The 11,529-nt window shown below is 49.3% G+C and overlaps 2 protein-coding genes across 3 annotated transcripts; one reads left to right on the top strand and one right to left on the bottom strand.

Moving 5' to 3' along the window:
* Window positions 1–383: 383 nt before the first annotated feature.
* Window positions 384–3,713, top strand: DNLZ (DNL-type zinc finger). Of its 2 annotated transcripts, XM_083374909.1 has the most exons (3): window positions 384–663; window positions 1,892–2,031; window positions 2,528–3,713. In XM_083374909.1, exons 1-3 carry the CDS (start codon window positions 403–405, stop codon window positions 2,661–2,663), a joined length of 537 nt encoding a protein of 178 aa, XP_083231035.1. In that variant the 5' UTR covers window positions 384–402; the 3' UTR covers window positions 2,664–3,713. The 2 variants fall into 2 exon arrangements, with proteins under 2 accessions (XP_083231035.1, XP_083231034.1); XM_083374908.1 differs by having other exon boundaries at window positions 1,892–2,676.
* A 3,818-nt stretch (window positions 3,714–7,531) lies between these two features.
* Window positions 7,532–8,921, bottom strand: LOC310647597 (uncharacterized protein). The gene is made up of 2 exons (XM_083374936.1): window positions 8,890–8,921; window positions 7,532–8,754 (listed from the first exon to the last, which is right to left on the bottom strand). Exon 2 carries the CDS (start codon window positions 8,705–8,707, stop codon window positions 7,790–7,792), a length of 918 nt encoding a protein of 305 aa, XP_083231062.1. The 5' UTR covers window positions 8,708–8,754; window positions 8,890–8,921; the 3' UTR covers window positions 7,532–7,789.
* Window positions 8,922–11,529: the final 2,608 nt, after the last annotated feature.

An 11,529-nucleotide genomic window follows, 5' to 3' on the forward strand; every position in this document is an offset into this window, starting at 1 on the left:
CTTGGTACTTGTGAACTTTTGTGTGTTAAGATACTAAGTGGAGGGAGTTGTGTTGTTTGAATGGGAGCAAGAGTTTGCTGAAGTATATCCCCCAACATTCTTGCCATTCACCAGGCTGGCCAGCATACCTCAACCTCTAGTCTTGGCCAGCCTACCTGGGCAGGTTGTTGTGAGGTTCTAATCTAGGCCAGCCAGTGCCTCACTTCCTTGGCAGGAAGCCAGGCTGCAAGCTGCCCTCTGAAGAAAACCCCCGGGTTGAGCATCTCTGGGATGCAGGGCTCCCGAGGGCCGGCAGGGGGCGCGAATACACGTCCTTTTTCTGCCCCTGGTGGCCGGTAGCGGCGTTGCTGCTCGGCTGTAAGTCAAGGGCCGGGAAAGGCCTCGGCGCCTCCCTGAATAAAGATGGCGGCCGCGGCCTGTAAAGCGCTCCTCCGGCCTCCCCGCTGGCGCTTCCTCGGTAACTGCAAAGGCCCGGGAACCACGGGATTCGGAGCACGGGGGCTGGGCAGGTGGCCGGTGCGGAGGGCAACGGCTTCCTCAACCCCGGCCGCGGCTTCCCGGCGACGGGCCTTGACGCTGGGCCCTGGAGAGCGGCCACAACAGGAGAACCAGCTCGCCAAGGCGGCGGCGGCGGCGCAGTACCGGCTGTTGTTCACGTGCAAGGTGGGTTCGCGTGGGGCGCGCCGCTCCTCCTGAAGGAAGCCCACGAGTGGAAGCGGCCGAATGCAGCGAAGCGAGGGCGCCATCTTTGTAGCGGGCGGAAGGCAGGGAGGACGCAGGCGCCATCTTTGCAGCGGGAGAAAACATAGGCGAGGGGAGCTACGGGCGCCATCTTGGCAGCTGGCGGAACGGAAAGGGAGGGCGCGAGCGCCATCTTTCGGCTGGCGGAACGGAGAGGGAGGCTGCGGGCGTCATTTGTGCCGTGTGCCATCAGCTGGGAGAGGGAAGGGATGAATTGTGCGATCCCCTAGAACAGGAGGTCTTCAAGCTTGGCCCTTTTATGACTTTGGACTTCAATTCCCAGAATTCCTCAGCCAGGATGCCTGGCTGAGGAATTCTGGGAGTTGAAGTCCATAAGTCATAAAAGGGCCAAGCTTGAAGACCCCTGGCCTAAAACGACCTAAAGAACCCAGCGGGACCTGAGGCCCTGTTCACATGACCTGCTTCCCCATTCCTGGCTTTGCACATCCCAAGATGTGGCTTGGTTCAACAGGCCGTTTCAAATCAACTTAAGTCTGGCCAAACTGAGCAGGCCATGCAAATGAGAGGGCTCCCCTTGCCAGTGAGTGTATTGTGGGGACTCTCAGCTGGGCACTGGGGAAGCTTCTCCAGCCGGGTGACTCTCGGCCTGCGCCTGGACAGCCTGGTTGCTCTGGGAAGGAAAGCTTGGATGGGGGACCACCAGGAAATGCTGTCTAGCACCGGAAAGTAAAAAAAAAACACATCCAAATGCTTAGTGTTGCTGCTCAGAAATTGCCTTGAAGGTGCTTGTGAAGATATGGGGTGTTGGGTTTGACCCAAGGATGGTTTCTCTGGAAAAAGGTTGAGATTTGCATGGCTCATCTGACAAATAAGTCTTTATAGAGGAGGCTTTGTTCCTGGGCTGGGGTGTTACGCTGTTTGTCGAACCACAGGGAGCTTTGGTTTGTAATACAGTAAGTGTTTTGCCTGGTGTACATGTTCTTTCCCATTTTATTTCTCTTTTGTTAGCCACCCAGAGTCACTGGGAGCTGGGCTGCTCTCCAAATGTAATAAAAGAAGTCATACCTAAACAAATGGACAGCTCCCTCAATTAACCTACCCTTGGATATTTATTTGTTAAAATTGTTAAATTTAATATCCCAGAGAACCACTATGAAACATACGTAATTGAACTTGGTTTCTGTTTCAGGTATGCAGGACACGATCTGCGAAAACTATTTCCAAGGTAGCCTATCATCATGGAGTCGTGATAGTGAAATGCTCAGGGTGCAACAACCATCATGTGATTGCTGATAACCTGGGCTGGTTCTCCGACTTGGAGGGGAAAAGGCGAGTATGCGGTCCTTTGCCCACTTTCTGTTCTTCAGAGTTCGATGCTTCACCTGCTGAAGTTGGAATTAATTCCTGGGAACTGTTCAGAACTGATATGATGGACACATCAGAATTCATAATCCACAAATCTTTTGTTTTGGCTTGCAAAATGAGCACCAAGCCAGAATCCCTTATGTGATAAAATCCCACAGAAACCATTTTATTCCATTATTGTTGGTTGTTACTGCTTTTTCTCAACAAGAGAAGGCTGAAAGAATAATGAAACAGATAAACAAAACAGCCAATCCATAAGATAGCCTTCATGTAATTAAAGTAAGACAAAGATCAAAAATTATTTCTGCTTGTTTTTTATATTGTAGAGTCATTGTTACCTGGGGGATTTCTTGCTTAGTGTTGCATTAGAGGCAGCTATAATGTGCACCAAGCAAGGTTTTTGCTTGTCACAGCTAATGCTCCCAGCCTTCTTCGTAACATGATTTTCTTTCTGAATTAGGAACATTGAGGAAATCCTCGCAGCCAAAGGAGAGAAAGTGAGGCGAGTAGCAGGTGAAGACATTCTCGAACTCTTAGTTGAAGACCCCCAATTGCTGGAACCTCTGATCAAAGGAGGAGAAAAAGATCCAGAGTGATCAGAACAGATGTCTTCAAATTTCCCTTTAGTTAGACCTTTGTTTGAAGTAACACATTGCTGTGTTCCTTCAATTGAGTTTTTTTTCCCAATCTTCCGGATTGCAGGATTGTTTTTAGAGAAATGCTTTCTTCCAGGGGCACAGGATGAAGTCTAGCCAGTGGGCATGTTTGTACTTTCTTCTTGTAGGATGTGGCAGAGAAGATGAGAGTGAGACCTTGTATGTGCACATAGCTGCACTGCACACACGTGTTTACGCACACTTTCAAGCTAGGAAGGTGGTGTTTGTTGCTGCCTTGGAGCAAGAGAAACAGTCCTATATGAGATCCCATTTTCAGTTGGTTTAATAGTGTAGTTTCATCTCACTAGGCCTGCATACTAGGGAGAAACAAACACACTATACCAAAGCTATCAAACCAAGCTCCATGGAGTTAATGTGAGTCTTCTGTGCCCTCATCCTGGACTGGCGTTTCATTTCTTCTCTTTGTTTCAGAAAGTGGGACAAGAAACAATGGTTTAAATTACCAGGATTTTGATAAGTTTTGGATTATCATTCTTACGGCAACAGAAGCTTACTACCAAAATAGGCTGTCCTGGGAAGTGGGAGAGGCCTCATGGGGTTCTGGACGTCCATCTATCAGTGGTTCAGGAATCTTGGATTCTCACCTGGGCAGGGGTTGGATGAGATGATCTCTAAGGCCCCTTCCGATCTAGGATCCCACTGCTTTTAGGACTGAGCGCCTTCAGATGGCCCCCAACTCGGAAGATCCTCTAGTGGGTTGGAGGAGACATCCTTGTGTTTCAAATGTTCTGGACAGAAACTTGCCTTGGCTTAGTTGGAAATTTGGGCTTCTCACTTGACATGCTGATCTACCCCTTTTCAGTCCAGCAAAGATGAATGGGAAGAAACTGGTCAAATGTGAGTGCTTAGAAGGAAGGGAAAGGTGTGACCCGTTTTGGCTCCGATTTGGAAATTGTTGTTATTTGGAATCTCTTTTTGTAAAATAAAAGTCTCCCACCAGCCATTAAGGAGGGGGGGATTAAAAACTAATTAATTATCTGACTTTCCAGTGCTTTCTGAGTCTGGATCAATCTAGTTACTGATAAGTTTTACACACGCACACTGGTGGCTTTCCTGTTCAGAGAAGTTAGGCATGGCTTATTGGGTCCTGCCCTCAGATGGCACCCTTGTGTCTCACATCCTTCTCGATTTACACATTATGCTAGATTTTAATATCAAAGTTTCTTGAGTTGTTCCTTGGATGTTTAAGGCTGCCACCATTTTGGATCCAAATTGATGATAAGTATTCTGGACTATATTAAGGGAGGACAGGCTTCTCTTTGAGGCTGAGCATACAAAGCTTCAGTCTATTCTTACCTGTAAGCCAGAACGACCACGTCCAACAAACAAGGAGACAGTGTGCCCCCATATCACTGGGAAGGCATAATGACATACCAAATCCTGAATTTCCTTTGGAAGAAATCCCAGAAGGGACTTGCAGAACTACAGAATAACTCAGTTGGACGGTACCTTGGTGGTCTTCTATCGAGTCCAATGTACTGCTCAAGCAGGAGACCTACATATGGCTATCTAGTCTCTTAAAAACTTCCAGTGTTGGAGCATTCACAGTTTCTGAGAGGTAGGTTGTTCCACTGGTTAATTGTTCTGTCAGGAAAGTTCCCTTTAGTTCTAGGTTGGATCTCTCTTCGTCCGTTGCTTCTTGTCCTGCCTGTCAGATGCTTGGGAGAATAGGCTGACCCACTGTTTCCTGTGACGGTCCCTCAGATACTGCAAGACTGCTATTAGGTCAGCCCTAGTCCTTCGTGAGACTAAATGTGGCCGTTTCCTGCAAACGTCCATCGTATATTTTAGCCTAATTATCTCCGTTTCCCTCCTAGGCACTTTCTAGCATCTCAGTGTCCTTTTTGTATCGCAGTGACCAAAACTGGGCAGAATATTCCAAGTGTGGTCCTACCAAAGCAGCATAAAGGGGGTACTATCCCTCCATGGACTTCATTCGCTTTTTTGGCAGCTGCAGCCACACAGCTTCGGGAGGCCGAAGCCTCAGCTCCTTTCAGGGCACTCTGGGAATCCTTTGAGGTCGAAGGAGGGTCGCGAGGCGCAACTGGACTGCCCCCCCAGTCCATTCCTCGAGCTCCCCGCTCTATCCTGCCCCTTCCCCGCTTCTCTTCCGTTCCCTGACGCAACCTAGCATCCACCGCGGCCCACCCCCATCGAGGGCGCTGAAACTGGGAACTTCGTTCCCTCATCGCTTCGCGCCCTTTTTGCCAAGCTCCGCCTCTGTCTGTGGGATTGCCCCCTGGAGCGCATTTGTATGCGGGGGGCGTTATACGCCATCCCATTGGCGGGCCCGCGGTATGACTCCGCCCCTCGCTCTCTACTAGTGCCGCCCTTCCCGCTCGCCCTCTGGGCTTTGGCCCCGCCCCTCCGCTGTAAGAGGAGCATCCCAGCAGCGCAGCCGTTCCGCGTGTCTCCCTGGCAGCCGTTGCAACATCAACGTCAGGGATCAATGGGGCTGGGTAGAGGGGCTGCTTTGACAGGCGGGCCTCGCCCTCCCTCCCTCCCCCCAGCCTACCTCGCAGGGTTGTGCGTTGGGAAAACAGGGGGGGCACGCTCTGATCGCTCACCCACCCCCCTCCGCATAGCGGCGCAGGAGGAGAGGGGGTGGGATGAGGGCGTCTGCCCTGCTCTTCTTCCCTGCCCGTATCTCGGCTTCCTGGATACGGAGGCTGCTCGGACTTTCCTGCCCGGTAGAAGGAGAGGGCAGGAAAGGGAAGCTTTGCAGGCTGCGATAGATGGAATAAAGGGATGTTTCTAGCTTCTTCCTTGCCTGCCTCGGCTTCCCCCCCCCCCCGAACCCTTCTGCTCTTAAGCTGCTCCTTTTCCCGGCCCACGAAGCCCCGTCTGGTTCTGGGTCTGCCCAGAGCTGGGCGTGCATCTCCCAATGGCCCCCTTTCCTTCTCCTGAGGGGAGGGGTTGAAGCTGGGAATGCCCCCCCCCCAAGTTCCCCCAATGCAGATGGCCTCAGTCCACCTGGCTTCCCCCCAGCCGGTTTCTCTCCCTGCTGGAAGGAAAGGCAGCATCCAAGACTCCTTCATTATGCTAATCTATGTATTGTAATAAATATTACTTTAATTGACATGCCACCCAATTCCCAGTGACTGGGCGTTTTACAAATGAGTTCAAATGATTGTTATAAATTGCTCTGATGACTTTTGAATCCACTCCACGCTGGAGGCAAGCCTGTCGTTAATGGATCCCCTAGGAATAGATCTCTTCCTGGTCCTGCATCTTCTGGACTTCCCCTTCTTTGGGTCACCTTTGGTGTTCTTGTATTCTGAGAACAGCCGACTCTCTCCCCCCCCCTCTGTTTCATTTAATACTGCATCCCTCCTGGTCCCCCATCTCAGCCTACCCTTCTCCCCTCTGCACCCGCCCCCCCTTAAATATCTCCTTTTATACCAGTGGAGATGCTCCAGTCCTCTGAGCCTTTGAGGGTCCCCTGCAAACAGAAAGGCTATTATTGCCTTCCATGCCTGTTTCTCAATGACTTTTCAGAATGATTTTGGGGCTTCTCCTTTCTGCAAAGGCTTAGAGGGCATTTAGCTATAAAATAAGAAAAAATCAGGAAAACAGCCTTTTTGAGAAAATATATTGGAACAGCGTCCATAAAATGTCAAAATCCAGAAGCTGAGCCACTGGGCTGTCAGCCCGCTCCCCCCCTCCCACCTTGGGATTCAGTTCCTAGTCCTGGAACTGAGGAAAGGCGTGAAGGGCAGTTAAGAGAGGAGCAGCTTGAAGGTGGCAAAGGTGCCTGGTTGAATCATCCCATTCAGAAATGGGAAGCTGCCATTAAAGAGAGTTCTCAAAATCTGCTGGGGAAATTCAGCAGCACTGAGGCTCTCTTTCAGCACCCCTGCTGGAGGAAGGGCAACAAGGGGTGTTGTTATCCAGTGGTGCCATCCCATGCACCACTTCACCCCTTAAAAATGTCATTGTATCACCACATCACAAAGGATGCCATTGTTCCAGTAGCGTAAATTATGCAATTCAGCCGTCAATAGTCACATAGAGATAACCCACATATGCACACCATTCAAAAAAGATAACAAAAAGCTAAGGAAGAAACAAAAAGACCAGAATACATCCTTTCCAGCAGTGAACACCCAGATAAGCAAGGACTAACACCGGACAAAAAAATCAAGCAGAAAACAAGCAACTATCAAGGAGAGGACCGCAACCCCAAAATAATGGCAGGGCAAGCTACTTTGTATTAACAGGGAGCAAGCCACTCACTTACTTGCACTGATTGTGTTACCTAATTGGGTCACCAAATATCTGCAAGCAAACGATCATCCTGAGACAACAGAAAGGATTTTACAGTTCACCTGAGCTACAGAAATTATTTTATGAGGATTATGCAAGTTAGCCGCCTTACAGGATGATGTCACAATTTGAAGAACATCCATGGCTACTCAATTCACTACCCTGAGTCATAATGGGGTTGGGTGACTCAGAAACGTGTAAACATAAGCCAGGGGTGCTGCTTAACTCCTCAATCCCCAATAGCATCTCTTACAGAGCGAGTGATGGGACCCAAGAGTGGAATGGGAGTCCCTGCTTGTGACACCTCAACCAATGGCGGGTCTGTCAAAAAGGAAAGAAAGACTAGAGCTGACACGATAGCAGTATTCCAGTATGTGAGGCGCTGCCACAAAGAAGGGGGGGCAACCTATTCTCCAAAGCACCAGAGGGCAGGACAAGAAGTAATGGTTGGAAACTAATCAAGGAGAGAAGCAACCTGGAATTAAGGAGAAACTTCCTAATAGTGAGGACAACGGCTAGCCTTCAGAGGTTGTAGGTGCTTTATCACTGGAGGTTTTTAAGACAAGACTGGACAGCCACCTGTCTGAAATGGTTAAGTATGGTCTCCTGCTTTAGAAGCGAGTTGGACTAAAAGACATCCACTCACAGTAAAGCTCTTTCCACACTCCAAACATTCACGTGGTTTTTCTTATGTGGATCCTTTGATGAGTATAAAGGTGTCCAAGTGAAGCACTTTCCATACTCCAGACATTTAAATGGTTTCTCTCCTGTGTGGATTCTTAGATGCCTTTCAAGATCTCCATTTCTTTTGAAGGATTTTTCACATTCTGTGCATTTTCTCCCTGGCAAATTCTTTGGGGATTTCTGAGTCCTCTGTCTGTTCTCCTCTCATTGAAGCTCTTTCCACACCTCAAGCGTTTATGCTGTTTCTCTGCTATGTGGATTCTTTGATGTGCACAAAGGCTTCTGCTCTGACTGAAGCTCTTTTCACACTCAAGGCATTTATATGGTTTTTCTCCTGTGTGAATCCTTTGATGTTTATAGAGGTTTCCACCATCAATAAATGTCTTTCCACACTCCAGGCATTTATACGGTTTTACTCCTGAGTGGATCCTTTGATGTACGTAAAGGCTGTTCCTATGTCTGAAGCTCTTTCCACACTCCAGGCATTTAAACGGTTTCTCTCCAGTGTGGATCCTTTGATGTACATAAAGGCTGCTCATATGACTGAAGCTCTTTCCACAGTCCACGCATTTATAAGGTTTTTCTCCTGTGTGGATTCTTAGATGCTTTTCAAGGTCTCCATTTGATCTGAAGGGTCTTTCACATTCTGCGCATTCATATTTCTTTTCTCCTGAGTGGATTCTTAGGTGGCTTTGAAAATGATCAATTCTTCGGAAGGGTTTTCCACATTCCGTGCATTCGTATTTGTTTTCTCCTGTCTTTTCTCCTGAGTGGATTCTCAGATGACTTTGAAAATGGTCGATTCTTTTGAAGGCTTTTACACATTCCGTGCACTCGTATTTCTTGTGGGTTCTTTGGCGTTTCCCGAGTCTTCTGCCTGTCCCGAAGGACCCTCCGCCCTCCAGGCTCGTCTGGGGGTCTCTGCCCGTTTCCTGTTCCCCGCTTCGCCCTACAGGCGGCCTCTTTTTTCCGGGTCCCTCTCGGCTCATCCTTTCTGGGCCTTTCCCCTCCATCTCTTCTCGGGGAGCGTCCCTTTCCTCCGCCGGGCTCGTCCGTCCTCCTGCAGGAGCAAAGGAGAGGCGGGTCACGGCTTGGTGCCTTTCCCGAGGGGGGTCCCAGGCCCTCCAGAGGGGAGGAAGGCCGAAGCCTCCGCCTCTCACGGACCCGGCCTCCCTCCCCCCGGAAGACACCCTACCCGACTGCAACTCCCAGCATCCCCTACGCCAAAAGTGCATCCTGGCTCTTCTATCGCCGCTTCAGCAGGATCGCTCGTTCCCCGGCTTTGTTTCCGGAAGTGGAGGCGGGACCTCTCTGCGCCCTTTTCCTAGACCAGGGGTAGGCGACCTCGGCTCTTTTATGACTCGTGGACTCCAACTCCCAGAATTCCTGAGCCAGCTGTGCCGGCTCAGGATTTCTGGGAGTTGAAGTCCATGAGTCATAAAAGAGCCGAGGTTGCCTACCCCTGTCCTAGAAGCTCCGCCTGTTCCTCTTGGAGGCACCGCCCCGAGGAGACCTCCTGCCAATCGCCGCCCTTCCCAGAGCGACCAATCGGCGTCCGCCTTCCTTGAATCAGCCAGATGGCGCCTGCGCAGTAGCGAGGGGGTTTATTCCCCCTTGAACTTTGGGGTCCGCTCCCAGCCCCGTCTCTCAAATGCGCCGCTCTGTCCCCGGGAAGCCTGGCCAGAGACCCTCGGCCTGGAGGGGCTCCTCCTGTATTTCATGCACCGCCCCAAAGGCTGGAGGGATTCCTGCTCCTGCCTGCTCCTCTCTCAGGCTCCAGCCAGCTTCTCCTTGGCTCTGAGACAAATTTGATCTGGCAGCTTTTAACTTAGGTCACCCAAAAGTAACTTTTTAAAGATTTGAAACAACTACTTTCCTTCTTGTTTTTGCACTAAATACTTGAGGTAGCCCAGTGATGTTCTCAAGGTGTTTTTAGATGTAGCCAGGAAACAGAACAGAACAACCGAGCTGGACCAAGGGACCTTGGAGGTCTTCTAGTCGAGCCCCAGCTCCAGCAGGAGACCCTCAGTGATTCCAGACAAGGGGGGATACGCTGGGTATGGAGGAGCTGGGAGGTTCTTGACTATGTTATTTTCTGCTTTTATGAAAGAGTGTGGTTGTATAAATGTAATGCATGCCTACATGTACCCTGGCTAGCACCCGGTAGGACACGCCTAATATTTTTATCATCACTTCCGAGCAAACAGAAAGGCTGAGTTTAATAAACAGTGGAAGAACAGCTATTTATTATTCTCTGAAGCTCACTAGACCAGGGCTCAGCAACCTGAAACAGTGAAAGAGCCACTCGGAACCGGTTCCCTCACAAAAGGAAAAACTGGGAGCCGCAAAAAATGTGTGCGCATGCGCGTACATGCACACATGCGCAGAACAGGGTTTGACTGAAGAGTGGAGCCAAGGCGAGATATGCACCTACCCTGCATATTTGAATTGATTGGTTGAACTTTTTTAGTCTCACCTTTTTTTTTTTTTTTGGACTGCACATGGCAGAGGACTGGGAGCCGCAGGAGACATGCGGCTCCGGAGCCGCGGGTTGCAGACCTGTGCATTAGACGCTTTGAGCCTGTCCATAGAGCGCTTAAAGACTTAATTCCTTTTGGTGGGCTTCTGCTTTGGGCTTGTAAGGAAGTGCCTGAGCTCATCCCTCAGTAAAGCAAGACCGATTCCATCCAGTTGAATCAAAAGAACCTTTGCAGAGGAACAGTTGATTGCGAGGTCTGAAAGGGCCGCGCAGAGCACAGTCATCTCTGGATGACTCTGAAAATTTTAGGCATAATACAGGTAGTCCTTGTCTTACAATAGTTCATTTAGTGACCGTTCAATGTTATAACGGCACTGGGGAAAAAGGATTATGACTGATTTTTCGCACTTACGACTGTTTTGGCTTCCCCACGGTCGTGTGGGTGTAAAACATTGCGGCGTGTCACATGATGAGCCTGACACCTGTGCTCTAGAGCTCGAGTTATCCTGGCCACCCCAGTAAATTCTGATTCGATTCACACTGTTGTGGCATCCCCATGGTTGTGTGGGTGCAGAGTTGCGGCGTGTCACATGATGAGTTTGACACCTGTGCTCTAGAGCTCAAGGTATCCTGGCCACCCCAGTAAACTTTGATTCGATTCACACAACAGTACTCTCTCTATAGGATCTAACAACCACATTCACATTTTTTTAAGTGAGGCAGTGTTGAGAAGGGCTGGATTTCTGGGGCTGTGTCTGTTGTCCAAGTCCAGCCTTCCTTACTTCCTGCTTGAGTTCCAGCTGGCCTCTCAGTTGCTTCTTTTCTGGGCAATCCTGGCTCCAGCTGAAACCTTTCCTGAAAGAGAATAACGAGCCAGAAACTGCCCCCTTATAAAAATACAGATTGTGCACACAAAATAGAGACCAAGAATTTTTCCACCTGGTTCTGCTCCAGTCAACCACCACCATATTGTACACAAATTTCAGAGAAGGACAAGGCGAATGATCAAGTCGACCTGCTGTAGGAAAAAGTAGGGGTACCTTTTTTAAAACCAAATAATCACAATTTACTGTGAAATCAGTTGAAGCTGATGCAAGCAAACAGCATCCACAACTTATTCCTGCATAATGTACCGGGTGGAAATTTTGACTGATGACTTAACATTCTTCTAAATAAAACAAAACAGACCTACATTTGATTCCATTTGATAAGAAATCTTGAACGTGGAGAATACAGTAGAAAGGGATGTTACTTTTTCTCATTCAGCATTTGCATGAAATGTGCTGATCAACCTAGTACCTCTTCAGAAAAGTCTCACAGGATTGTATTTAGACCTCTGCCTTCTTTCACTTGTAC

This window comes from Vipera ursinii, assembly GCF_947247035.1.
Source record: "Vipera ursinii genome assembly, chromosome: 16".
NCBI classification, from domain to species: Eukaryota; Metazoa; Chordata; class Lepidosauria; order Squamata; family Viperidae; genus Vipera; species Vipera ursinii.

Excerpts from the sequence above, each read along its gene's own strand:
- LOC310647597 (XM_083374936.1), bottom strand. The coding sequence starts at position 8,707 with ATGGAGGGGAAAGGCCCAGAAAGGATGAGCCGAGAGGGACCCGGAAAA.
- DNLZ (XM_083374908.1), top strand. The coding sequence starts at position 403 with ATGGCGGCCGCGGCCTGTAAAGCGCTCCTCCGGCCTCCCCGCTGGCGC. Across the intron at positions 664-1,891 it reads GGCTGTTGTTCACGTGCAAG|GTATGCAGGACACGATCTGC; the intron begins GTGGGTTCGCGT and ends TTTCTGTTTCAG.